Source organism: Thamnophis elegans, chromosome 16 (assembly GCF_009769535.1).
Source record: "Thamnophis elegans isolate rThaEle1 chromosome 16, rThaEle1.pri, whole genome shotgun sequence".
NCBI classification, from domain to species: Eukaryota; Metazoa; Chordata; class Lepidosauria; order Squamata; family Colubridae; genus Thamnophis; species Thamnophis elegans.
The window spans coordinates 38,014,303-38,042,243 of record NC_045556.1 but is presented as its reverse complement, the minus strand read 5'-3'; the positions used below and the strand labels follow the sequence as shown (position 1 = coordinate 38,042,243).

Below are 27,941 nucleotides of genomic sequence, written 5' to 3'. Positions count from 1 at the left end.
ATGCGAGAGCTGACGTTGACCCCTTGCCAAGCTGGCCCCTTCCCAAGGTGCGGGCTTGGAGGCTGAAGAGAAGAGGCTCAAAGCGAAAAATATGGATGCCCAAACTGGATTGCAGAAAATATGACATTGACAACGGAGTTGTCAACTCCAGGAATACTCGACCTGACTGTTGTTACATCTGGAAAACCCATAATATCAACCTTAAACTGTCTACCGTGGACCTCCTCACCCCATTCCTAAGGGGTCCATAAAGGGGGTGTGCATGAGTGCACCCACCGTCCCTGTTCTCCTGCCCCCATTTATTTGTACTCATTTCCTGTGTCCATGTCCATGTTTATACTTATCCCTGTTATCTTGTACATGTTTGGCAAACTACATAAAGTGAATGAATAAATAAAGTTGCCCTTTGTGGGTGACTGGGACCTTCTAAGCAGAGAACAGAGATGGGTCTGAGATTGTGGTCCACGTGGGTTCAAATCCCCCCACCTTCACTAAACAAACTGGGTGGTTGAGGCCAGGCCTTCTCCCAGCTTAATCTCCCCCAAAAGTTTGGGGGGGGGAGAGAAGAAGGGGCAACAACCTCTTTGGAGCAGCAGTCTATTACCCCCCCCCTTCTCAGGGAGATGTGCAGTCGTGCCAAGGGCGACAAGGGGCAATGCCAACACCGCCACTCCCACTGGGCTCTCTATGCCCCTCGCCCGCTGCACGGCCAAGAGCGGGCTGGGACAGAACCCCCGGCCGCCTTGCGGGGCTGCGGGCATCGGGGCGAGGACTTTTCGGGAGCCGAAACTGCTGCCACAAGCGAGGGCAAAGCGCCCGGGATGGGGGGGACTGAAGGCGGGCAAGGCCCCTCCTGGCCGTCCAGCGGGCTCGGCAGTCCGGGCTCCCCGCGGCGCGAACCCAAAGCGGGGCGAGAGGCGGCGCGCGGGGCGGCGCGTCTGCCTCGTCCGGGCAACCAAGGGCGACGCCGGCCGGGGCGCGGGGCAGCTCCGGGGAGCATGCTCAGTCCCTGCCGGCGCCCGGTGGCGGCGGGAGCGCAACGGCCGCAGGAGGAGCCGGAGCCGGGGAAGCCGCTGGGATGGAGCCGCCGCCCGCAGCCCAAGCCGGAGCCGCCGCCCGCGCCCGCCGGGGAGCCCGGGCCGCGTCCTCGCCACGGAGAGGCCCGAGCGCAGCGCCGCGGGGCCCGGCCGCGGGGCGAGGAGGAGGAGGAGGAGGAGGTGGTTGCGGCGGGGGCAGCGCGCAGGAGCCACCCGGCGGGGTCGCGCCCGCAATCCCGACCCGCTCCCGCCCGCGCCCCCGCCGCAGCGCCCGCTCGGTGACGGTGGACAGCTCCAAGGCGCGCACCTCGCTGGAGGCGCTCAAGCTGAGCCTGCGCGCCCTGCGCTGGAAGGAGGTAGGCGCCGCGCAGAGGCGGAGGGGCGCAGGGAGCGCGGGCCGCTGGGTTTTGCCTTCCCCGGGAGGACGGGGAGTGCAGAGGGAGGGTCTCCTCGGAAGGGGCTCGTCGGAGCGCTCCTGCGCCCTGGGCTGCTTTGCCTGCGATGGGAGTGGTAGTCCCCATCCTCTGGAGGGGCTGCTTGGGGAAGGCTCTCCCCCTCCCCTCTGAAGCCCCCAGGGACCCTCCCCCTCCATCCCTGCAGCTCCCATCCCTCCTTTTCCTTCCCAGCGTCCACGGAGCTCTTTGTGACATCACGCTGTGGTGCCAGGAAGGCCTTGGTGGTGTTGGCAACTAGGGCTGCAGGCAAGGCTTGGCACAGGGCTGGTGGGGAGGGAGGGGGGTTCCTGGGCTTCTTTGGCTGAACGGCCTCTGCCCAGGCCTTGAGGTCACACCAAGAACTCCACCATTAGAGCAGCGGAATCCCCCCAGTCAGTGGACTCTTTTAGGTGGGTGGGCTTGGAGGATGGCTTCCCTTCCCTGGGTAAATGAGGGCTGCTTTTTGAGCCCCAGTAGCCGGCTCTAAGGGGCACACAGTGGATCAGTGGCTAAGCTTGTCGATCAGAAAGGTCGCGGTTCGAATGCCTAGAGCCGCAGAACCGAGTGAGCTCCCGTGACTCGTCCCAGCTTCTGCCAACCTAGCAGTTTGAAAGCGGGTAAAAAAATGCAAGTAGAAAAATAGGAAACACCTTTGGTGGGAAGGGAACAGTGTTCCTCCGTGCGCCTTTGGCGTTGAGTCATGCCGGCCACATGACCACGGAGACGTCTTCGGACAGTGCTGGCTCTTTGGCTTTGAAACGGAGATGAGCACCGCCCCCTAGAGTCGGGAACGACTAGCATGCATGTGCGAGGGGGAACCTTTATCATTAGCTGGCCCTGGGTTGCCCAGATTCCCCAATCCTGTCCTTTTGGTCTTTCCTTAAATGGGGACTTCCAGGGAGCCACACACAGCCTTTCTCAGACTCCCTCAACGAAGCCCCCGAGAGAAAGAAGTTTGGGGGTTCAAGCACTCCTAGACCCAAAGCAGACAGGCTGCTTCACCCAATTTCCCTAAGCTCTTTAGGAAGGGGGGGGGAAAATAATAATCAAGGTGTCATCAGGCAGAATCAGAAAACCTGCAGTATCAGCATTTGCCAATGAAGAATTTCGCCCCTTGCCAGCCAAAACTCCTTTCTGTAATGTTGGAGAGAGAAACAGAAATAAATCTGGCTAAAACAGGATTTTGTGCTAACACCATCTCAACATCACTCGATTGGAGAGGTGCCAGGAGAAGAAGACAGGCTGTCTTTGTGCTAATCCCAGAGGTGGCACTTCTGGGAGGTCTCCCCCCCCCCCACAGCAACAAATCCAAATCCTTTTCGCAACAAGGTGACACCTTCATTCTCCACTGGGTTTTGCAGGGTCTTATCAAGGAATTAGCATAATTAGCTCAGAGACAAATCCCCCCCCCCCTGCCACTGCTTAACTCTCAGATCCAGGGCTCTGCGGCCAGGAGGGGGGGCTCATGCCTTGTGGAAGGCAATGTGTGAGCATCACTTGCACAAATTCTCCCTTGACCCCATGTGTTACTTTGAGAAATTCATTTATTTTATGTATTTATTTATTTATTTTTAATTTTGTCAAGCATGCATTAAGTAACAGATATATAAGTATAGACGTGATTATGAATGCATGAAATGAATACGAACACAAGGGGATGTTAGGACAGGGACGGTAGGTCTCTCTCTCTCTCTCTGTCTGGGTGTGTTTGTGTTTTTACCATGGAAGGAAGAAGGGCAACAATCTCTGTGTACCCAACTCACAAATCAAAGAGAGTAGGAACCAAGATAGGGAAAACAAAGAAAGGCCAATTCTGGATTTTTCCTTGTGTCTCCCTGCCTCCCCCTTGTCCCCTTCTAAAACTTTGAAGGCTCACTGGGGATTGTTCTAGAATTAAGGATCTGGTAGTGGGGACCGTCTGGATGGCCTCGAGGAAGGGGAGTGGGTGCTAAGGGGACAAGGCTCTCTCATCTCTTCTGGACAGCAAGTAAGTCGGGCATCTTCCTTCCCCACATTCTCTTAGTCCAGTTGTCCAGTCTATTTCCCTTTCTATAACAGTGGGTTTATAGAATTTTTTTGTGTGTTCTTTGCTTTCATGGCATCCGGCCCTCTCAATTCCTGGCAAATAGATGGAGAAGAAATGGAGGGAGTGACCGATTTTATTTTCTTGGGCTCCAAGATCACCACAGATGGAGACTGCAGCCAAGAAATTAAAAGGCACTTGCTCCTGGGGAGGAAAGCTATGGCAAATCTAGAGAGCATCCTAAAAAGCAGAGACATCACACTGCCAACAAAAGTGCGTCTAGTCAAGGCTGTGGTTTTCCTAGTTGCCATGGATGGCTGTGAAGGTTGGAGCATAAGGAAGGCTGAGGGCCAAAGAATGGAGGCCTTTGAACTCTGGTGCTGGAGAAGACTCCTGCATTGAGTCCCTTGGACTGCAAAGCCATCCAACCGGTCAGTCCTAGAGGAGATCAACCCTGACTGCTCTTTAGAAGGCCAGATCCTGAAGAGGAAACTCAAAGACTTTGGCCACCTAATGAGAAGGAAGAAGGACTCCCTGGAGAAGAGCCTCGTGCTGTGAAAGATGGAGGGCAGAAGAAGAAGAAGGGGACGGCAGAGAAGGAGGTGGCTGGATGGAGTCACTGAAGCAGTTGGCCTGAGTTTCAATGGACTACAGAGGGTGGGAGAGGACAGGAAGGCCTGGAGGAACATGGTCCATGGGTCGGACACAACTTCACAACTAACAATACTTTTTTGTGTGTTCTTTGAGTTATTTTTTTGTGCATTCTTTCAGCTGCACAACTGGGGGGTTCTAGGAATAGCAGCATCTTGCTCATTGTCTCAGTCTGGGAGAGGCCGATTGGATGAGATCCTTCCTGTGGAGCTGCACCCCTGCAGATAGAGGACTCTTCACCCCACTCCTCTGTTTTCCAGGCCCCCTTCCCCAAGGCCAGGGACTTTTCCCTTGCAGCCCTTCCCAACTTGGTGTCCTTCACGTGTGTTGAGGTACTGACTCCCGTGCCCATTGGGAAGGATGGGAGGTGGAGCTGAACACACTTGGAAGGCTGCATGTTTGGGGGCAAGAGACACACACACACCCCAATTGCATTCCAGTTGACCATGGAGCAGAGGAAGATTGAACAGGTTAACAGAGTTGGAAGGGATCTTGCAGATCATCTAGTCCAACCCCACATCTGCCTCTGCCTAGGATTGAACTCACAACCTCCTGATCGTGAGGCGATAGCTCCACCTCTCGGCCACAGAGGAAATTGTGGAGCAGACTTGCGCTGTTCCTGGCTTGTTTCCCTGCAAACAGACCTTTCGCGGGTTATGGAGCATCTCCCCTGCCCACCTCCCTCCCCTCCACCCCCCCACCCCCCAGTCTCAAGGCATCAGGCAGCGAGTCACAGACACCCCCCCTTCTCCGTGGCTGTTGCTGTCAGTTGTGGGTGGCACCGTTCCCCATTAAGCAGGGGAGAATATAAAGCCTGCCCAATTAGCGTGTTAATGAATTGTTTTCTCTCTCTTTCCTGGCTGTTGATGAAACTGAGGTTTCTGATGCTTTTCTTTCATTAGGGAAAGGAAGGAAGGAGAGGGACAATGTCACAGCAATCTCTCCGTAATAACTCCCTCTTCCGTAGACCCAAGAAGACGTTATTGTCTTTGTGGAGACAAGAACTTGGTCCTTAACACCAAGGAGGCCAAGGAGCTTATTATAGAGGGCTATAGAAGGAACAGATCAGACGTCCAGCCCCTGGTCATCAATGGAGACTGAGTGGAGCAACAGTTTTAAGTTTCTGGGTGTTGTCATAAAAAGAGGACCTGGCCTGGGGCAACTCACATTGCAGCCCTGGTCAAAAGGGCCCAGCAGAGATTACATTACCCGAGACTTCTCGGGAAACAGCAACTATAGCAATAGCAATAGCAGTTAGACTTATATACCGCTTCACAGGGCTTTCAGCCCTCTCTAAGTGGTTTACAGAGTCAGCATATTGCCCCCAACAACAATCCAGATCCTCATTTCACCCACCTCGGAAGGATGGAAGGCTGAGTCAACCCTGAGCCGGTGAGATTTGAACAGCCGAACTGCAGAACTGCAGTGAGCTGAAGTAGCCTGCAGTGCTGCATTTAACCACTGCGCCACCTCGGCTCCTAATCATGGGTTGCCCTCCCCCCTCCTTGGAAGAGCTTTATGGCTCCCGCTGCCTTAAAGAAGTTCAAAATATTCTCAAAGATCCATCCCATCCTGGGCACCCCCCCCTTTTTTTTTTGAACTATTACCATCGGGCAGACGGTACAGGACAATAAAAACAAGGCTGAAAAACAGCTTCTATCCCATACTGAATTCTACTGCATAGTGCGATATGGATGCAGTATTGGGTCTTCAGTTTCAATTGTATAGCACGTGAAGGATGCGTGTTTTGTGTTTTTATTTCTATGGGTCTAATGTGCACTGAAGGCGGTGTTTAATTTCATTGTACGGTGTGCAATGACAATAAAGTAAGACGTATGCCTGCAACTCCCCCGGGGACTCGGGCTAAATGGTCTCTTTTTGTCCCCTTTCTCTTCTGCCGACTTCAGTTTCCATTCGGTCGCCGTTTGCCCTGCGACATCTACTGGCACGCGGTCTCCTTTCACGACAATGTCATTTATTCCGGACAAGTCAACAAATTTCCAGGTACGAGAACTGTCTTTGCAGAAATGATGCAAAAAATGCCCAGCCCACCCTTGGCTGTTGCTGGGATCCTAAGAAAAACCCTGCAGAGCTCCAATGTCTCTTGGCCTCCCTGAGCCTGTGATCAGCTCCTTCATCAAAAATGGGAAGGTTTAATCTAGTCTAAACATAATCTTAATATTTAGTCTGGTCCAAAATAGTCCGAAAGCCAATTGTCAGCCGTTCTCTCGCAACCCTTGACTTGTGTCTGCGATGAACTTCCCGCTAATCGTTTTCAAGAGGGGAGGGAGTATTTCTTATAATGTTTTAAATACCAGTGCAGGAAAATATTTGCAGCTCAGGGTTGAACTGTGGGGTTCTTGGTGCTCTCTGATCTTGGTTGGTTTTCTTGCGGACATTTCACGACCCAACTAGGTAACGTCATCAGTGCTAGAAGGGAGTTGGATTTTCTGAGAGGAGGAGGAGGAGGAGAAGAAGGAGGAGAACTGTGAGGTTCTTGGTGCTCTCTGAGCTTGGCTGTTTTACTGCAGACATTTCACAACCCAGCTAGGTAATGTGATCCGTGCTGGAAGGGAGTGGGCGAGTGCTAGAACAGAGAGCAAACACCACTCCCTTCTAGCCTTGATGATGTTACCTAGTTGGGTCACGAAACATCTGCAAGAAAACAGCCAAGCACAGAGAGCATCAAGAGGACCTGTCAATGTTTTAAATGCCCATCACTGAATTGTATCCCTTCTCTAGTCTTTTTGGTTCTTGGTTTTGGTGGCGGGAGCATATTTTAATGGAACAAACCGAAACCCTATGGTGGAGGAGTTGATTTCTGGGTGGAAGCCATGGCCCAATAAATCACGGGCTCTGCGCCCCTAATAAACATTTGCTGTTACTTGATTTTGCTGAAAAACCTAATCATCCCTCAGTGGACAGTCAAAGTCATCCTGTCTCTTTATTCTGCCAAGAGAGATCTCTCCGATGGGCCATTTTCTTTTAAGCACTGAGGAATTTAAGACAACCTTTCCTTGAAATTGGGGCTATTAAACCTCTTAATGCTCCCTGATTTACCATTAATCTCCTCCTGAATCCCACTAAGGAAGGGCCACGTTTCTGGCTCATCGCTGTTCCTTCCTCTGCTTTATTGTGGATCTATAAAAAGTCCTTCCTTAGGATCCAATTGGCAAAAAAAGGCAGCTCCTTCCAAGTGTAATTAAATTCTGGGACTGTTTTCTCCCCTGGCTGCAAAGTGTGAGCCCCTCGGTCTGAAGAAAACCTTCGGCAGCGAGCAAGTCCCATTCTTGGGTACTTTGAAAAGCAGGGGAATATTTGAATATCACACAGACTGATCAATAAATAATAAATTGGGCTGTGCGCATTTCCACCCCGGTGGCACAAAATTTGCAAATTCATAAGCTCGTTCTGCTGCGAAAGTTAAGCAGGTTTGGGATTCTTGCGTCAGAGAAATAAAATAGCCCTCCTACCCAATATGACGGGAGGGGCCGCAGCCTCCACAACAGGGAACTTTTAACACCCAATATGTTTAATTTGTCATCATTAAGTCGATCAGCTTAATGGATCCTTTGGCCGGTTGGTGAGGCCGCTTAGACAGGCGAACGATCGATAAAATAGTAAAATAGAATGAATAGGTTGGACAGCAAGGAAGAGTCATCCGAGGATACAGACGCCCCAATCCATCATCTGTAAGGAAGAGATTCAAACTCAGGGCTGGGAATGGTCCCCTTGGAGGAGAGCATCTTGGCTTCTCTGGCCCTTGGCTGGGCATCCTGGGCTGAGACACTTCAGTGGGCCTCTGCCCTTCCCCACGCTTCCTCCTCTCCCCCACCAGGCATGACCGAAATGGCACGCAAGGCCAACCTGAGCCGTGCCATGAGGACGATGCAGGAGCTTTTCCCCGAAGAGTATAACTTCTACCCCCGTTCCTGGATTCTCCCGGAGGAGTTCGTCATCTTTGTCACTGAGGTAGGTGGGCTTGACCTGGTTGCAAAGCAGAGCTGGGTTCCTACCAGTTCGCACCTATTCGGTAGAACCGGTTCGTCAAATCTACCGAACCGGTTAGAAGAGGTTCCACCAGTGGACCCGGAAAGCAGGCCACACCTACAGAAGAGCTTCCAAAAATTTTTGAAACCCACCACTGCTACACACACATACACACACACACACACACACACACACGGAGAGAGAGAGAGACTGACAGAGAGAGAGAGAGAGAAAAAGGGGAAGAAAGGAAGAAAGAAAGAAAGAAAGAAAGAAAGAAAGAAAAAAGAAAGAAATAAAAAGAGTGAGAGAGAGATAAAAAAAGAAAAAAGGGACAGAGATACAAAAGGAAGGAAAGAGAGAGAGAGAAAGAAAGAAAGAAAGAAAGAAAGAAAGAAAGAAAGAAAACACATGGCCAGCAAGCCACTCCCACCAGGTCACATGGCTGGCAAGCCACTCCCACAAAGGAGGCCACACCCACAGAGTAGGTTCCAAAAAATTTTGAAACCCACCCCTGTTGCAAAGGGAAGGAAGCATTTTTTTCACCCATAGGGATTAATGCCAGGGCACTGGGAGCCAGTCCGGCTTTCTCTCTTCCCCTGGGCCCTCATGTGACCCACACAAGTCATAGATACCTTGCCCAGCTGTTGGGTTTCCTGGAGGAAGGTTTGCAAGATGGTGGTGGTGGGGAGATGCACCCGAAAGGAGTTTTAAACCAGGATTGGGGCAAACATGGGGCTCCATTCTGGACTTGGGGAGCTGCCGCCAAAACAGGAGACCCTCTCTAGTTCAGAAGAATGGGTGAGGGGCTTTAGGGATAGCATTCAAGCATCTGGACCAGCGTTTCCCAACCTCGGCCACTTCAAGAGGTATGTCAGGGTTCCGGTTCCACCACAAAACCGCGGTAGACAAAAGCGCGCTCGACGAAAGTGCGTACGTGACGTCATCAAAGCGCGACGAAAACATTGCGCTGTGATCGATAAATGTAAAAATAAAGCGAAAACCTTACCCTAACCCCCCCAAACCTAACCCTGACCCTAACCCTAACCCTTACCTTTATGTGAATCGGCTTGCTTTAATTTTATTTTTATTTCAATTTTTAATTTTTTTCATCGCGCTGTGATGACGTCAAATGCGCGCTTTCGTCGAGCGCGCTTTTGTGGACCGCGGTTTTGACGGGACACGCAGGGTTCCAAATAGCTTCCAAAAGTAAATCAGATTCCGAGGCAAAGGATTCCTCGAAGTTCCAATGTATTAAGAGAGCCATGTTGGCACATCTGGGGAACCCGAATCTGAAAGCTTCCCGGTTTTCCCCACCCAGTTGAAAGTTCAAGATCTTGCCCACCCACCCACCCACAAGTCCATCCCATGGTCCAATCTCCCACTGCCATGCTGACAGATTCCACCCATCCAGTTCCGGTCAGGTGCAGAGACAAAGGATGACCTTGGGTTTCTAAGAAGAATGTTGTTATGGCTACATAGCATCTAATTCCGTACAATCCCCCACCGTCTCATTTTCCCACAATAGAAAATGCATCACAGAATAATAGAAAGTGTGGCAGGTCAAATATCAAAAAAAAAAAAGATGGTTGCAGGCCAGCTGGGTGGGGAATTCTGGGAGTTGAAGTCCACATGCCATTCACTTGTTCTTCTGTCCAAACTCCACCCGTTAAAATCATCCCAAAGCCACAGCTGAGCCCAACTCTGCCTTCCATCCTCTGGATGGGAATCCTCCACCTGAAGGAGCAGCTTTGGCCCTGGCATCTATGGGCAGCCTCTGCAGGGCATCCAACGTGGGGCAAATCGCCCCGGCAGCTGAACTCCCCCTCCTCTGTCTTCTTGTAAGCAGAGTCCACTCCCCCCTCCCTCTGCAGGCTTTGATGCAACAAGCAGCAGATGGCCGATAAAACAGCCCCCCACACACACATATGATCCTCCATCTGCCTTGGAGGGAAACGCACCTCTCTGGTTAACAAAGGCCAGGTGTGAAGCTGGTTTTACAGGTGGGGAAAGGATGGGGAAGCCATTCCTGAAAAGGAGAAGGTTTGGGGAGCTGCTTTTGATGGACAATCCATGGCCTTTAGGGGTTGTGTGGAGAGGCTGCCCCAGGGGAGGGCAGAGGAAATGGGGCTTTTGAGGGATGCCCCAAAGTCCTTTTGAGTTTCTGAAGAGCTCTGCAACAACCCCAATAATGGAGCCATGTTCCTCTGCCAGGTCTTTTAGCCACGTGAGCAATGCTCAGAAAGTCATAGAGGACTTGAGATGGGCTACAGTATTAACCAAGGATCTGGTTGTTTAGCTCCTATTTTTCATTTGTGCCCATATCTGCCATGGTGTCTGAGTGAGGCTGGGTCCATAATTGGCAACCAGTATCTCTGGAAGGCATCAGGTTGGGGGGGGGGTTCTCTTAAAAACCTAAGTTTTTGACTCTCCCCCCCCCTCATTATCCCCTTGTGATGCTTCCACCAGGGGGCAGCACACATCAGGCGGAGGTGCCTAGGGAGATTCATAGAATAGAATAGAATCGAAATTAATAGAATTAGAATTTAATAGAACGGAATAGAGAGGAGAAGAGAGAATGAATAGAATATGAATAGAATAGAGTAGAATAGAAGAGAATAGAATAGAAATTAATAGAATTAGAATTTAATAGAACAGAATAGAGAAGAGAGAATGGAATAGAATATGAATAGAATAGAGTAGAATAGAATAGAATAGAAATTAATAGAATTAGAATTTAATAGAACGGAATAGAGAAGAGAAGAGAGAATGAATAGAATATGAATAGAATAGAGTAGAATAGAATAGAATAGAATAGAAATTAATAGAATTAGAATTTAATAGAACAGAATAGAGAAGAGAAGAGACAATGGAATGGAATATGAATAGAATAGAGTAGAATAGAATAGAATAGAAATTAATAGAATTAGAATTTAATAGAACGGAATAGAGAAGAGAAGAGAGAATGGAATATGAATAGAATAGAGTAGAGTAGAATAGAATAGAAATTAATAGAATTAGAATTTAATAGAACAGAATAGAGAAGAGAAAATGGAATAGAATAGAATAGAATAGAATAGAAATTAATAGAATTAGAATTTAATAGAACAGAATAGAGTAGAGAAGAGAAGAGACAATGGAATAGAATATGAATAGAATAGAGTAGAATAGAATAGAATAGAATAGAATAGAATAGAAATTAATAGAATTAGAATTTAATAGAACAGAATAGAGAAGAGAAGAGAGAACGGAATAGAATATGAATAGAGTAGAATAGAATAGAATAGAATAGAAATTAATAGAATTAGAATTTAATACAAGAGAAGAGAGAATGGAATAGAATATGAATAGAATAGAGTAGAAGAGAAGAGAAGAGAATTCTCTATTGGCCAAGGGTGATTAGACACACAAGGAATTTGTCTTTGGTGCAGATTCTCTCAGGGTGCATAAAAGACAAGATGCATTCATCAAGAATAATAAGGAACAACATTTAATGATAGTCAGAGGGTACAAATAAGCAATCAAATCATACTAGGAAACAACATCAGTCGTAAGGATACAAGCAGCAAAGTTAGTCATAAGTGGGAGGAGGAGATGGGGGATAGGAACGACCAGAAGACTAATAGTAATGCAGACTTGGAAAATAGATTGACAGAGTTGAGGGGATTATTTGTTTAGCAGAGGGATGGCATTCGGGAAAAACTCTCCTTGTGTCTAGTTGTCTTGGGGTGCAGGGCCTTATAGCGTCCTTTTGAGGGCAGGAGTTGAAACCATTGATGTCCAGGATGTGAGGGGTCTGTAGATATTTTCACAGCCCTCTTTTTGACTCCTGCAGTGTTACAGGTCCTCCATGGAAGGCAGGTTGGTAGCCAATGTTTCTTCTGCAGTTCTGATTCTCCTCTGAAGTCCGTGTCTGCCTTGTTGGGTTGCAGAGCCAAACCAGACGGTTATGGAGGTGCCCCCAAAGGTGCTTTTTCGAAAGGCACTGGACTTTTCCTTGAAGATGTTTCGCTTCTCATCCAAGAAGCTTCTTCAGCTCTTGCTGGATGAGAAGAAGCGTAACGTCTTCAAGGAAGAGCGAAGCAAGCCCGTTTTCCTCTTGGAAAAAGCCCCTCTGGGGACATCAGGAGATCTTAGGCTGCCTAAGAAGGGGATCAAATGGATTAAAACATAAGGTTTGAGGGTTGGGGGAGGGGAGGCCTGGAAGTGGGCGAAAGTTTTGCTCTCCTCTTCCTCTTGCTTCCCTGGGCAGGTCAACCTGATGAAGGAGAACAACCCCCGTTGGAAGCCCACCTTCATCGTGAAGCCGGACGGGGGCTGCCAGGGGGACGGGATCTACCTGGTGAAGGAGCCCGCGGAGATCCGGCTGATGGGCAACCTGCAGAGCCGTCCGGCCGTGGTCCAGGAGTACATGGCCAAGCCCTTCTTGATCGACAAGCTGAAGTTTGACATCCGCCTGTACGTCCTGCTGAAGTCCCTGGATCCCCTGGAGGTCCACGTGGCCAAGGACGGGCTGTGCCGCTTCTGCACGGAGCCCTACCAGGAGCCGGCCCTGAACAACCTCCACCAGGTCTACATGCACCTGACCAACTATTCCCTCAACATCCACAGCGGGAATTTTGTCCACTCGGACAGTGGTAACACCGGCAGCAAACGGACGTTTTCCAGCATCCTGGCCAAGCTGGCTTACAGCGGCGTCAACATCCGGAAAGTTTGGTCCGATATCATTTCCTTGGTCATCAAGACCGTCATCGCCATCGTGCCTGAGCTGAAGGTCTTCCACCAGTCCGACATCCCCGCGGGAAAACCGGGGCCTTCCTGCTTCCAGGTGAGCATTCAAGGGAGGCCTTGCAAACCCAACCGGGCGTCCATCCCACACCCACCAGTCCATCCCATGGTCCAATCTCTCACTGCCACGCTGGCAGCTTCCACCCATCCAGTTCCGGAGAGGTGCAGAGACAAAAGATGACCTTTGCTTTCTAGAAAGAATGTTGTTATGGCTGCGTAGCATCTAACTCCGTACAATCCACCCTCCCATTTTCCCACCATAGAAAATGCATAGTAGAATAAATAGAAAGTGACACTAGCCTTGATTGGGAGGATTCTGGGGGCATGGAGAGGTTTACTACACTCCCCCTCCTCCTAATTCTTGGCTGCCACACCATGCCCCAGTGCCCAGGTCTTTGGGGGGAACCCTCCCGCAGGACCTCTTGTCTTCTGGGAGTCAAGCTGAGCAAAAGGCCAGGGATTTGGGATGGTCCTTTCCACCCTCACAGGTCCCTTCCGGGTATTGCACTCTTGGGAGTCCGAAGGGGAGCTTGGAAATGGTTTCACTCTGTTCTTTGGTTTCTGGGAAAGACCGGTGCCTCCCTCTCTCTCTCCTCTCCCCAAGATTTTAGGATTTGACATCCTGTTGATGAAGAACCTGAAGCCCATTTTGCTGGAGGTCAACGCCAACCCAAGTATGAAGATCGAACACGAACAAGAGGTGGGCATCAGGTCCGGCCACCCTCCAGCCTCTTTCTCCTCCTGGGAAGATAGGAGTGGACCTCCAGGCCTCCCAGCTGGGCCCCACGTCTGCTAGCTGCCCCCTCCCTCAAATAGCCCTGGAGAAGAACAGTAACTCACACTCAGAGGGTTAATATTGTGGTTGTTTGTTATTAATTGTGTAAAACAATATAGTCCCCTTCCTCAGCTGTTCCACCCCCCCTCCCCAAAGCCCCAGCCCTGCTTCTGACAATGCCACTCAGGTGAAACATCTGGAGAAGTTGTCACCTTCCTGGCTCCTTTGAGGGCAGAGCCGGGCGTGGGAATTACAGCCTCACTTAATATTGCGTGTATTATATGAATCAGTATTCATCTAAGGGGGACGTTATGTGCATATGTGTTGTTGTTTTTTCTATTTTCTTTTTAAGGCACTTTTTTTTCTTTTTTTAAATATATTTTTATTATTTTCATATAAATATATTGAACACAGTGTGATTGTCTCGGCATTTCACTTGCCATATAAAAACCAAAGTGGAAAAGTTTCAGTTCAGTTTAATAAATGTATATGCCCCCACCCACCAATCCCGAAGGACTCCCGGCGGCTTGCATAAAAGACAATTTAAGAAGTGCTAAAAGTTGAAAAGGTAGAAGACAAAGCAGGTTAAAAACACAACACATACTCAACCGTAGTGGGGCTGGACCTTATTCAAGAGGTTTGAAGGTTTGAAGGTTTATTGCATTTATATGCCGCCCTATTTCCTGAGGGACTCAGGGCGGCTAACAAACCCAAGGAGGGTGGGGGGGAGGTAAAACAAGAGGGTAATACAACAAACAAAATACAAAGAGAGTTTAAAAAGACAATCAACAGTCACACAATTCGAGCAGGGAAGGGAACTCATCAACCCCAGGTCTTCCGGCACAGCCAGGTTTTAACGGCTTTACGGAAAGCCTGGAGGGAGGTGAGGGTCCGAATCTCCGTGGGGAGCTCGTTCCAAAGGGCCGGAGCAGTCACAGAGAAGGCCCTCCTCCGGGTAGTAGCCAGGTGACATTGGCCAGTAGATGGAATCCGGAGAAGGCCTAATCTGTGTGATCTGATGGGCCTTTGGGAGGTAATTGGCAGCAGGCGGTCTCTCAAGTACCCAGGTCCAATACCATGAAGGGCTTTATAAGTGACAACTTATAAAGTTGTCAACAGCCCCAGGCCTGCCGGAAAAGCCAGGTCTTAATAGACTTTCGGAAGGCCGCGAGAGTGGGGGGGGGGGGTCTGGATCTCTAGGGGTAGATCGTTCCATAGGGCCGGAGCAGCTACAGAGAAGGCCCTTCCGCGAGGAGCCGCCAAACGACATTGTCTAATTGACGGCACCCGGAGAAGGCCCATCCTGTAAAACAAAACACATATATACTACTTACACAGGGCTAATGTTGCACAATTATTGTTGGCCATCATATTCATTCGAAGACAATGATGCATATATAAGTATCTCTTTCCAGGTGCACCTAACCTATTTTTTTTTGGGGGGGTATTCTGACTTCCACCTCATGCTTCTAACCATTGATAGAATCTTGTAACGTTCCTGTGGTTCGTCCATGAGGCCAATGTTGAGAAAAGACAGGACACGACCTTTCTCGGGATGGAGCGACCCAGATTGGGGGTCTGAGAGCCCCTTTTATTGAGATAGGACAAAGGCAGGAGGAGCAATCAGCATGTGGTTAAAAACAGCCTGTAAAAGTACAATTTCTAATCTACTGCTCAGGGAAGTTCTGTCTATATATGGTCAAATCCTGGGCGTCATTGGTAGGGCACATCTCAGGATGTTATGTTATGAACTATCAGGATGTTATGGGGTTTTAGGAGTTTGTTTTCTCCTGTGTGGTTCAGCGTGGCTCTGCAACTATATTACAACAGAATCTGTTCCATGTGTCGTAATATCCTGTCTCTCCTTTAATGTGAGTCTATCCATTTCTGCACAGACATTTATTCCTTTTAAGGTCTGTGGTTTCTTTTATTTTTATTTCGTCTTTTTAGTGTTTTGACCTTTGCGTTTAGGAAGAAAGTTCTAAATAAATAAAATAAAAAAAAGAGCCTCCGGCTTGAAGGAGAAAGCTTTTGAGCGTGTTTGCTGTGATCAACTTCTCTTCTGGATTTTAAAGGTTTCTCCGGGAATCACGCAATACATCCCCAGTCCGGTCGATGAAGAAGTCAAGGTGGCGGTTATCCGCGACACCCTCCGATTGGTGGATCCCCACAGGAAGAAGAAGAAGAAGCAGAAGAAGAAGAAGCAGCAGGAGGAAGAGGAGGAGGAGGAAGAGGAGCTGACAGAACAGCCTTTGTAAGTGCGATCCGATTCCCAGCGTGGAGTCTTCACCACTTAAACATTGGGGATCCCAAAGCTTTGGGGCTGAGATGCTGAAACCTTTGCCGAAAGGAACCGAGGTGGCGCAGTAGTTAGGGTGCAGTACTGCAGGCCACTTCAGCTGACTGTTATCTGCAGTTCAGCGGTTCAAATCTCACCGGCTCAAGGTTGACTCAGCCTTCCATCCTTCCGAGCTGGGTGAAATGAGGACCCAGACTGTGGGGGTGATATGCTGACTCTGTAAACCGCTTAGAGAGGGCTGAAAGCCCTATGAAGCGGTATATAAGTCTAACTGCTATTGCTATTGCTGTTTGCCCTCCAGCTTGCAATCTTGGCCACAGGGGGTTTTCTTTCGGTTGCACCCCGCCAAGCTGGTTGGCATAAGTCTTTCCTTACCCCCAAAGAGGGCAGAAAAGTCAGTCGGGGGAGGCTTGGGAGGGGTGTGTAGCCCACCCCCGAAAGGATCTGGCGGTGGCTTCCCTGATGATTCTCGCTCAAACGTCAGATCATTCATTTGAGGGGATGGCACTCGAGCCAAAGTAGCTCAGCTGCCCTTGATGGGACCTGGCCCCATGCCAGAAGGGTTTTAGCAAGCGGACCGGGGGTTCTGCACCACCAGGCAGCTCCTGGGAAGGTTGTAGGGCATGATGATGTCACCCTTCATTCAGCTGCCTGTTTTGGGAAGACACCTAGTTGCTACCTGCGTTGTTTCCTTTGAGGGAAACCAGCTTTGGAGTCCTTGACTAAGGCAGCGGCGTCCTTGAGTTAAGGTCTCGCCTTATTCGTGCTCTCTTGGGGGGTGTCAGGATGCAGCGTCATGTGACCCTAGACCTTTCCTTCCCCCTGGCTGGCAAGGTGCCAGGCAAGGAGGCAAAAAGTCCAGGCTTTTGTTAGAAAGATGATGCCATGGAAGCCCCATCGCCTAAATGCAGCCTTGCGTTTCCCCCGTCCTCTGCCTGCCACAAGTCTTGCGATGTGCAAGGGGTCGCCATTGATGCCACTCACAGGGTAGCAAAAATCTTCACATGCCATTCTGGCACCGGCGTGTCCTTTGTTCTCCAAATTTAGGACCATTCCCTAAAGCTGGGAAGCCAGGAGACATCCATCTCTCAGTAGGCAAAAAAATAGAAACCCATCTGTGGTTTTTTCCCCCCCTCCTGTGTTTTCGAAAACTGCTGAGAAGCAAAGCTGGCTGCCCTTGCAGACAAAAGCAATCACATTTAAATATTTACAACCAGCTGCCAATAGGAAGCCTCTCGGCGGTGGAGAGGAGACACACAAACAGAGGCACACAACGCCACACAGCCCGTTTCAGGACTGTGGAGAATCTCCTGTGATTTATTTTCCGATCACCGATAACCGAGGTGGGGAGGCTGGCGGGAGGCGGCTGGTCCTGCTGTCAGGATTAAAGCAGCTAAATTAAGGCCATCTTTCTTCCATTAAAAAAAAAACATTTTATTTTAAAGACTTACACACTTTGACAAAAACATACACAAAGCCGACAAGCAACATCGGAACTGCATGTCCCTTCTTACAGCAGATTTCTATCGGTGTATCTTTACAAATATTATTTCCCCCTCAATATATTCTAATTTTACACCAGTGATCCTTTTATTTCTTACTCTTTTGCTTAACAGTCTATATTTGGTCATTCGTATCAGACAGTGATCCTCCTCCTCCTCCTCCTCCTTCTTCTTCTTCTTCTTTTAAAAAAGATTTTTATTAACAAACATGTAAAATACACACACACAAAAATTAGATGTACATTACATTTATACAATACAGTGCGACCAGGAACTTCCTGTTTTTTATCTTAGCAATCATCAATCGATACCGCTCACATTATATTATTTCCCCTTCTATCGTATTTCATTTGGATTTCACCATTCTTAACCCTCTTATTTTACTCAAAACTTTTATTTTTGAGTGTTGTTAGATTCCTTCATTGATTTTTGTTTCTTTCCTCTATCCACCTATACCATTTATCCCATATCTGGTAGAATTCTGATTCTTCCTTTCCCTGCATTTCTTTTGTTAATTTATCCATTCCGGCACAGTCCATAATCTTTCTTATTATTTCATCTTCTTCTAATATATATCTTTTTCTATTTCTGTATATCCTACTTTTCCTACATTCTTATCACTGTTTCCTAATTCTTCTATAAAGCAAATTACCTTTCCCAAATTCTTATTTCCTATTTTTATCATCTAACCCAGTGTTTCTCAATCTTGGCAACTTGAAGATGTCTGGACTTCAACTCCCAGAATTCCCCAGCCAGCGAATGCTGGCTGGGGAATTCTGGGAGTTGAAGTCCAGACATCTTCAAGTTGCCAAGATTGAGAAACACTGATCTAACCACTTGCCCCATTTCCCCCCCCCTCCAAAGTAAAAATAATTTGTTTCCTCCTTTCCTTGAGTTTCCTTGGTCACTGTCAGCAGTCCTCCATTGAATAATTAGGAAAGAAAACCACGAGACTCCATTGATAAAAATCAAGTGTACTTTTACTAATTATAAATGATTAGAAGCGGAGCAAAGCGAAGACTGATTATTTAGGCGTGAAAGCAAATGATATATAGAATAACCCATTCCCCACCCCTTGGCATCCCAGTTACAGTCCAATCATAATTCTTCCAAGTATCAGGTGTGAGATAACTTCGAAAGGCATCACCCAGATGGAATGTTGGTGCCATTGGCCTTGGCGGGAAACCTCCTCCGCATGCGCAGTAAGACAGGCAGCAGAAACTCCAGAATCTTCCTCCAGCACAATTAGTAATCCCCTCCCAAATACCATGCCCCCCCTCCCCGTTTCAATGGCAGCCGAAGCAGCAGCAAAGCAGAGGCTGACATCCAATTTATCCCATCTCTGCACATGACCTTCCTTGGGCTGGTATCAACCTTTAGCAAGGAGCAAAATATACTCCACCCCGCAGATTTCACATCTTCATTGCACATGGGATGTTTGAGCTGTGGGGGAGTGCATGTGGCATGGTCGTAGGAAAGCGTTTTCCAAAGCACCCGAGGGCAGGAGAAGAGGCAACAATGGATGGAAACTCATCAAGGAGAGAAGCAAACTGGAACTAGGGTGAAGTGAGAACGATCAATGGAACAACTTGCCTCCAGAAGTTGTGGCTTCTCCATCCCTGGAGGTCTTCAAGAAGAGAGTGGGCAACCATGTGTCCAGATCAGTGTAGGGTCTCCTAGTTGGGCAGGGGGTTGTACTAGGACAGGGGGCCGCATGTGGCTCTTTCATTCCTCTGCTGTGGCTCCCTGTCGCTGGTCAGCTCCACAATTGATAGGGTTATCAATTTAGGATAGGATTAGGTTAGGATAGGTAGAGGAAAAAGGACGCCATGCTAGGAGGGGACTCTATGGTGGGGGAAACCGGACTTCCGATCGGCTCAGGAATTGAATGGGGGGCTTCCGTTTAGGAGTTTTGTGGCTCTTCTAGACCCCTGGACTAGAAGACCTCCAAGGTCCCTTCCAATTCTGTCATTCTGTTATATTCCGCTTCACCCAGGAGGCGGACCTATTAGGAGTCAATATTGCAACACCGACTTCCAGAAAGACCCTTAGAAGGGGATTTCCACCAGCCGCCTCCCAACCATCTCCCCTACTGTTGAACTCGGTGCGTTAGTGAGCTGGAACCTTCATGTTCAAGAGCAGTTTACCTTTGAAGGCAAGGAGGGCTGCTCTTGCTTCCCCAAATCTCCACTGGACGGTTCAGAGAGCAATTTAAAACCCCTGCCTGATTCTTTCAGAGTTATCCGGTGAGTCATTGACTCCAGCAAGATAGGAAGGTGGGCAGGGGGCCAAAGACAGCTGGGTTTGCTTGGGGTTTAGAAATAGTTTGATTAAAACAAATGTCCCCCCCCTCCCCACCCCATTTATTGCCGAGAACGAACCCCCCCCCCTCTCCTGCTTTGGCAGCGTTTCATCGCTTCTGCGATTTCTCTCTCTGCCGTCTGCAGAGCTCAGATGGCCCAGAGCAAGCCATAAAACCAATCTTGTCTCCTCGTCTTTGTTGAGACACTAAAGCTGATAACGATGCCCCTGCCTCTTCCATTTCAAGCGTAATTTATTCCGTGGGTCTGAGCAGGGAGGGTGTGTGTGTGTGTAGTGCGGGGAGCTGCCTCTTGCCATCCGTGAGCTGAATCATCTATGGGGCTCCTGTGTGAGGTCCCTCAGCTCAACCCCAGATGATGGGGCAAGAGCCGAGGTGGCGCAGTGGTTAGGGTGCAGTACTGCAGGCCACTTCAGCTGACTGCTATCTGCAGTTCGGCAGTTCTAATCTCACCGGCTCAAGGTCAACTCAGCCTTCCATCCTTCCGAGGTGGGTGAAATGAGGACCCAGACTGTGGGGGAGATATGCTGACTCTGTAAACCGCTTAGAGAGGGCTGAAAGCCCTAGGAAGCGGTATATAAGTCTAATCGACCGATTAGATCGCACAGATTAGGCCTCCTCCGAGTTCCATCCGCCAGTCAGTGCCGACTGGCGACTACGCGGAGGAGAGCCTTCTCAGTAGCCGCTCCGACCCTTTGGAACGATCTCCCCGTGGAGATTCGCACCCTCACCACCGTCCAGACCTTCCGCACAGCCCTTAGGATCTGGCTATCCCGTCAGGCCTGGGGATAAGATTTTAATTTGCCCTACCCGAATGTTGAATGAAAGTTGTGTTTTATTGTTTTATTTTTATTTATGCACTGTCTTGTGTTTTTGTTTTGCACCCCCCTTCCCATGTATTGTAAGCCGCCCTGAGTCCCCTCAGGGAAAAGGGCGGCCTATAAATCATAATAAACTAAAAAAAATAAACTAAACTAAACTAACTGCTATTGCTATGGTTTTGCTCCTGGTTTGCAGCTCAGGGGGAATGGGTCAGAAACCACGGTGGCTCCTGGTCCAGGGGATCGGCCCTCCCTGCCTGCCCAGGAGGGTCCTTGGCTAGATTGGGAGGATTTTGGAAGAGATCCGTGGATCCACTAAGGGGAGAATTGATCCGGGAGGGACCAGACCAGAAGGAGACATTGGGCAAGTGCCAAGAATGGTGAGCCAAACAGCTGGTTGTCTTTTAGGATGGCATCTGTCATCTGCGCACACACAAACCCTTGCACCAGCCTTGGCTCCTTCTGTCTATAATCCCGATTTTCCCAGCGTAAAGGCTCTTTAAGGGACGGGCAGGAGGAAGGCGGTGGTCTCAGGGACCCTCAATTGTGGGTCTTCTCCCCAAACACCTCTGACTTAAGGCAGACCGCCGGCCGGCCCCTCTGCCCACCACCTTCCCCCTCACTTCCGAGACCTCCCTCCAAAAGCACCGCTTTCCTTTTTACGTCATCTGCCTCGTCTGCAGGTTCAACTCCCAGGGAGGGGCATTGTCCGGCCTGCCTGGGGGAGGAGGGGGGGTGAGGAGGCCATCAGGTGTAAATGAAGAGGTACGGGAGATTAAATCTCGTAAACAGAAACCCCTCCCTCCGGCCTTTAGGAGGAAATAAAAATTCTGTTCGGAAAGCCGGGCGGTGTTTTTGCAGGCTGGATGCCTCGCTCTCTGCCCACCCAGGGGAGAGGCGACATGGGGCCGCTCTGCGGAACTGGGGGGGGGGGCATTTCTGCAGGGGGGCTCCATTGTGTTGCCGGCTGCATGTTGGCCAGAAGTTGCTGGCCATTTAGAAGTATTTTCCATTGCTGGAAAATGTACTGTTCTGCTTCTGGTGGTTTTGGGAAGGAGGAGAACTCAGGACCTCCTTAATTCCTTCCATCCTTCCATCGTAGCAGATATTTGGGGGGGAGCAACAGGGGCCTCTTTGTGGCTGCTCATAATTCCCCCCCCAAGGGGGCGCTTTTGAGAGGCTGTGAAATGGGTTATCATGGAGGAAGTACAACCTGCAAACTTCACAAGTCAAGATGAGCCGCGGTGGCGCAGTGGTCAGAGTGCGGTACTGCAGGCAACTTCTGTTGCCTGCCGCCTGCCTGCAATTTGGCAGTTCGAATCTCACCAGGCTCAAGGTGGACTCGTCCTTCCGTCCTTCCGAGGTGGGTCAAATGAGGACCCAGATTGTTGGGGAGGGCAAGAGGCTGACTCTGTCAACCACTTAGAGAGGGCTGGAAAGCACTATCAAGTGGTATATAAGTCTAAGCGCTATTGCTATTGCTCACATTCACCTTTTTGGGAGGTCAGTTGTAACTTTAATGGTCATTAAGTGACCAGTCCTAAGTCGAGGACTGCCTATCGGTCAATAAGCCCTCCCTGAAACTCTCCTCCTCCATCCGGAGGGCTCCAGACCTCCGCGGAGAGCAGAACCTCCTGCCTGGGAAGACGGCCGCTCGCTAACGGCTTTGGGGCTTATTCGCTGCTCTCCGGGTCCCTCGATCCCGGCTGTAAATCTCGTCGCTCAGCCTTTAATTAGCAGCTGGAACTGTAGCCGAGGGAGCGAAGGGAGCAGCACATTAGCATAAAGATTAAGTGCTCTAAGAAGGAACAGAGAGGATCTGGTGCAGATAGCAGGGAAGCATTAATAAATTAGTAATCATGTATAAAAGATAAGCCGTCCTTGGGATGTTGAAACGCCAGGGCTCAAATTGAAATTTTTGCTCCCTCCACGGCGATGATTGCTTCCCAGACAGGCCTCCTTTCCTTCTTCCACCCAAGCCGGTTCATCGTTTCTCCAGGCTGATCCCGCCTGGATGAACGGCACAGAATTAGGGAAATAAATGTGTGGAAATCAAGCTTTTTAAGCTAGGTGACCCCTAGAAGGCTTCTAGCCTGCCAATTGCATCATGGATGCAAGACTCGACTGATGAAAGCTGGCGTTCTTCCCCCCAAAAAACTTCTCTGGGGCTGCTCTCTGCCTCCATTTCCCAGGCTTGGTGGCTTCTTAGTGGTTAGCAATAGCAATAGCAATAGCAGTTAGACTTATATACCGCTTCATAGGGCTTTCAGCCCTCTCTAAGCGGTTTACAGAGTCAGCATATCGCCCCCACAGTCTGGCTCCTCATTTCACCCACCTCGGAAGGATGGAAGGCTGAGTCAACCTTGAGCCGGTGAGATTAGAACCGCTGAACTGCAGATAACAGTCAGCTGAAGTGGCCTGCAGTACTGCACTGTAACCACTGCGCCACCTCGGCTCCTGGTTTCCTAAAATGGGGTTGCAATTTGGCCGAATCTAGAGCAGGGGTCTCCAACTGTGGCCACTTTAAGCCTGGAGGACTTCAACTCCCATAATTCAAAGCAAAGCTGGCTGGGGAACTCTGGGAGTTGAAGCCCGCCAGGCTTAAAGTGACCATGGTTGGAGACCCCTGATCTAGAGAGTTGGGGGCTTCCTGCCTGCCACAGATGTGGAGGGTGGGATTTCTGTTGTCCCTGGTGGTCTTGTTGGGCCCCTCCGACTCTGGAGGTCATTTGAGCCGAGGTGGCGCAGTGGTTAGAGTGCGGTACTGCAGCCACTTCAGCTGACTGTTAGCAGCAGTTCGGCGGTTCAAATCTCACCGGCTCAGGGTCAACTCAGCCTTCCATCCTTCCGAGGTGGGTGAAATGAGGACCCAGACTGTGGGGGCGATATGCTGACTCTGTAAACCACTTAGAGAGGGCTGAAAGCCCTATGAAGTGGTATATAAGTCTAACTGCTATTGCTATTGCTATCATTCATTTGCTATTGGTTTTACCATCAAGGTTTGGCATGAACAAAGAGTGCAGAATTTTAGAAAGTGGTTTTTAAGAGATGGCGTTCAGTGTAAAAACTGAGCTGATCGGCACCTGGCACAATGTCTGCCAGTCCACACAGGACTTTTCGTGCCCTTGGGCGACGGAGATGGGCACCCGGGAAGTTTCCATGCCTCTTCATTTGGGGCTGTTGCCTTGTTTTCACTTCTGGGGTTCCATGGGGCAGAGGAGGACGCATACAGGATTAAGATTTTTGTAATTAACACAGAGACGAAAGGAGCCCTCTTTCTTTTCTCTGAACAACACTGGGGCGGCCACGCGTGGCCTAGCAGGTTCAATAAACCCCCTTTTAAAATTTTTGTCAATAAACTTCCGTAATTCCCCCATTTCGCGTGGGGTCTTTGAGTCCTGGCATCTCCAGCCCCACATTACATGAACGCGGGAATACTTCCCTTTGGGGTCTCCCTCTTGAACTGCAGAGCTGAACCAGGGGGACTGCCAGCCCAGGAGAAGGAGACCTTCTACCAGGAGGAGCTGGAGAACAAGCCCGAGCTGAGGGAGAGCCCCCCGCCGGAAGCAGGGCCCCCCGCCGCTTGCCTGAAGGAAGTCTTCCCCAAGTATGCCAAGCAATTCAGCTACCTGCGGCTGGTGGAAAGGATTGCCGCCCTCTTCATCCGCTTCCTGGGGGTGAAGGGGACCACCAAGCTGGGGCCCACCGGCTTCCGGATGTTTATAAGGTGAGGGGGGGGCTTTCCAGGCAGAGCAAATGAGAGCATCCAGTGGTGAAATTCTTTTTTTTTTTTACCGTTCTGTGGCCATGGCTTGGTGGGCATGGCTGGGGAAGGATACTGCAAAATCTCCCATTCCCACCCCACTCCAGGGGAAGGATACTGCAAAATCCCCATTTCTTCCCCACTCCAGGGGAAGGATACTGCAAAATCTCCCATTTCTTCCCCACTCCAGGGGAAGGATACTGCAAATTCTCCCTTCCCTCCCCACTCCAAGGGAAGGATACTGCAAAATCTCCCATTCCCTTCCCACTCCAGGTGAAGGATACTGTAAAATCCCCATTTCCTCCCCACTCCAGGGGAAGGATACTGCAAAATCCCCATTTCTTCCCCACTCCAGGGGAAGGATACTTTAAAATCCCCATTTCCTCCCCACTCCAGGGGAAGGATACTGCAAATTCTCCCTTCCCTCCCCACTCCAAGGGAAGGATACTGCAAAATCTCCCATTCCCTCCCCACTCCAGGGGAAGGATATTGCAAAATCCCCATTTCTTCCCCACTCCAGGGGAAGGATACTGCAAAATCTCCCATTTCTTCCCCACTCCAGGGGAAGGATACTGCAAAATCTCCATTCCCTCCCCACTCCAGGGGAAGGATACTGCAAAATCCCCATTCCCTCCCCACTCCAGGGGAAGGATACTGCAAAATCCCCATTCCCTCCCCACTCCAGGGGAAGGATACTGCAAAATCTCCCATTCCCATCCCACTCTGGGGCCAACTAGAGGTGGTATTTGCCAGTTCTCCGAACTACTCAAAATTTCCGCTACCGGCTCTCCAGAACCTGCTGGATTTCACCCCTGCTTCCATCCCATAATAACATGCCTCTACCCCCCCCCCCCCCCCAGGAACAGCAAGATCAGCAACAGTTGCTTCAGCATGGCTGCGGGAGATATTCTGTACATCGACATCACCCGCCGGGGGAACGGGCTCGGTGCGGACCAGCGGGAGGCTGGTGAGTCCAGCTGGACAAAGCAAGGTCCCTCTGACCGCCTTCCCCCCCCCCCCCCCGCCCATGGGAGATGGAGACCAAGACTGGACCCGGCCCCCACCTGGCCATGCCAGGATCTGTCCTTCCCCCACCTGGGAGGAGGCTAGCCATAATCCCCACCCTTGGCCCCCCACCCTTGGCCCCAGCATGCCAAGGTCAGTCCTCTTGGTCTTCAAAGTTGGTAGGGCGTCACCGATTGGGGGCCACCCTTGCAAACATCTCCCATAATCCCCAGCCAGCCTTCCCAGGTCCTGGAAAGCTGGCCTGACTGCCTCTTTCCTTGAGACTTTTCTCAGCCCTGATGCGGCATGGATTACAAAGACCATTGGGCTGTCTGGGGTGGAGGGGAAGGGGGAGAAGAGGCGGACAGACATGGGGAGCACAGGCCAAGGAGCCCCCAGATCTCAGCCCTGGAGGGAATCACCTTGGGAGGTGGGGGGGCTTGGCAGCCACTGGGCCAGGTGAGCAGAAGGGCAGTTTTTGGGTTTTGCGAGTCCTGCCGAGTGAAATTAACACGCAATTAGCGGGAGAGGAAGTGTCGTTTCCCCCACCATTTATGGCAGTGGTTCCCAAACTTGGCAACTTTAAGACTTGTGGACTGAGCTGGCTGGAGAATTCTGGGAGTTGAAGTCCACAAGTCTTAAAGTTGCCAAGTTTGGGAACCACTGATTTATGGCTTTGGATGAGACCCACCATCTGCTCCATTGTTCAGTCTGGATGAGCCCCTGGTTTTTGTCCCATTTTTTTCCTTCCTCGAGTTCTGTTGGGCTTGCCTCTTAAAGAGAAAACTTTCGGGTTCTTCCGTTGATCGATGTGGAATGATTTTGTCTCATCTCTGCTTTGGGGGGGGGGGGAAGAAGAAACAGAACGCGCGGTGGGAAAACACCGAAGAAATGCGGAGCGTGGGAAAGAGGCTGCTTGCGTGGATGCAGGGAATGAAAATTAAGATGAGGAATTTAAGCAGCGCTCGGGGGGGGGGGGAGCCAGAGAGCAAGGCGAAGGAAGGCACGCTGTCAATCATCACAACGATAATAATAATAACGAGGATGAGGACGACGGTGCCTGAGACCCCGGCAGTAAGAAATAATCCATAGCCGAGCATGAAATCCACGAGAAAAGCAGCATTTGGATGGATGCACAGAATAATATCCATTTTTTGGGGGGGAGAGTCTTTTTTGTCAAGGGGAGACCAGCCCCCTCCCCTTTTCATTTTGTGGAAGGGGGGGCCTCCTCTCTGAGGTTTTAATATGCAATCTGGATTACACAGAAGCGTCTCAACAGGAAGTCCCCCCCGTGCTCCTAGCCTGTCTGGTACCCTGAGTTAATTGTCAGGTTTTATTAAAAATTGTAATGGATGGGATTTATTTTAATATCCCCCAAGCTGCTCTCTGTGCCAGGCGATGGAAATGAGGCTACGTCCGGCTCCAGGGATGCAGGGGGGGGGGGAGAGGCCCGTTTTCTTGCCAGAGGCAGTAAGAGAGAAGATCTGCGGGAAGCAGAGAGGGGGTGGGGGGGCTCTGCGGATGGCAAGGGGGAGGGTCTGATTTATTTACCCTTCCGAGGAGCTGGCCGGGCACCCTAAGAAGCCAAACTCCAACGCTTGCCCTGAGCTAAAGCCCCTCTCTGCATGCAAGGACGGAAGGGGAGCCCAGCAGACGGGCCCAGAGTGGTGCCAGCCGCTGCCCACCTGGCCATGAAGGGCTTGGGCAAAGAGACCACAGCGCTTCCCGAACAATCCTCTTTTCTGGGCTGGTGCCATGTCTTGGGTCTAGTTAGCCCTCCCTGGGGATTGGCAGCCAAGCCTGGGGGGACAATGCAGCTATAGGGGGGTGTATGGAAGGGGCAGCGGCCAGCCTGCCAGAAGCTTCAGTGCTTGGCGATGGTCCATCCTCACCTCCAAGTGAGTGGGACTTCTAGCCGATGCTGGAGGCCTCCCATGGGCTGGTTGTTGGCCTCCTCAGTGTCATAAATCAGCTCAAAGCTCCCCTTTTGCTCACCTGCCCTCTTCCTCCTCCTCCTCCCCAGGGATGAACCTGCAAGGCTTTGTGGAGGCCATTTGCTTGCTAGCCCAGAGGAGGTACAAGTCCCTCTCGCTGCACGAGCAGGTGGAGCTCCTCCTGGACTACTGCGAGTACAACTTGGCTGCCCTGGATGAGAAGCGCCTGACCTGCAGCCGAAGCCTCTCCAGTACCCAAGCCACCCTGGTCACCTGCCCGCAAGACCAGCTGCAGCTCAGCCCGGCCACGCCCGCCTCGGCTGCCTTGCACAGAAGGCAGAAGTTTGTCGACTGCAGGAGCTCCCAGCCCTGAAGAGCCATTGAAGGTCCCGCCGGCCTGATGCCCAGCCTGTGCCGCAGGAGGGGCAGCCGTGCCCAGCCCTCCCTTTAGAGACATTTTGGGGGGGGGGGCTGCGTGGCTTGACTGATACTCCTCAGTCAAAGTCCTTTTTGGCGTGGCCTGTTGGCGCATCATCAGAAGGGAGAGGCGAGGGGGATCCTGGATCTAAGCACATCTTCTACAGCCACGCAGAGGCATCTTC

General features: G+C 50.5%; 1 protein-coding gene across 1 annotated transcript; it reads left to right on the top strand.

Moving 5' to 3' along the window:
* On the top strand, nucleotides 1–27,941 carry TTLL11 (tubulin tyrosine ligase like 11). Its single transcript, XM_032233249.1, has 10 exons — nucleotides 1–47; nucleotides 1,306–1,393; nucleotides 6,053–6,149; nucleotides 7,984–8,117; nucleotides 12,385–12,960; nucleotides 13,525–13,620; nucleotides 15,771–15,949; nucleotides 24,107–24,364; nucleotides 25,261–25,367; nucleotides 27,429–27,941. Exons 1-10 carry the CDS (start codon nucleotides 1–3, stop codon nucleotides 27,710–27,712), a joined length of 1,866 nt encoding a protein of 621 aa, XP_032089140.1. The 3' UTR covers nucleotides 27,713–27,941.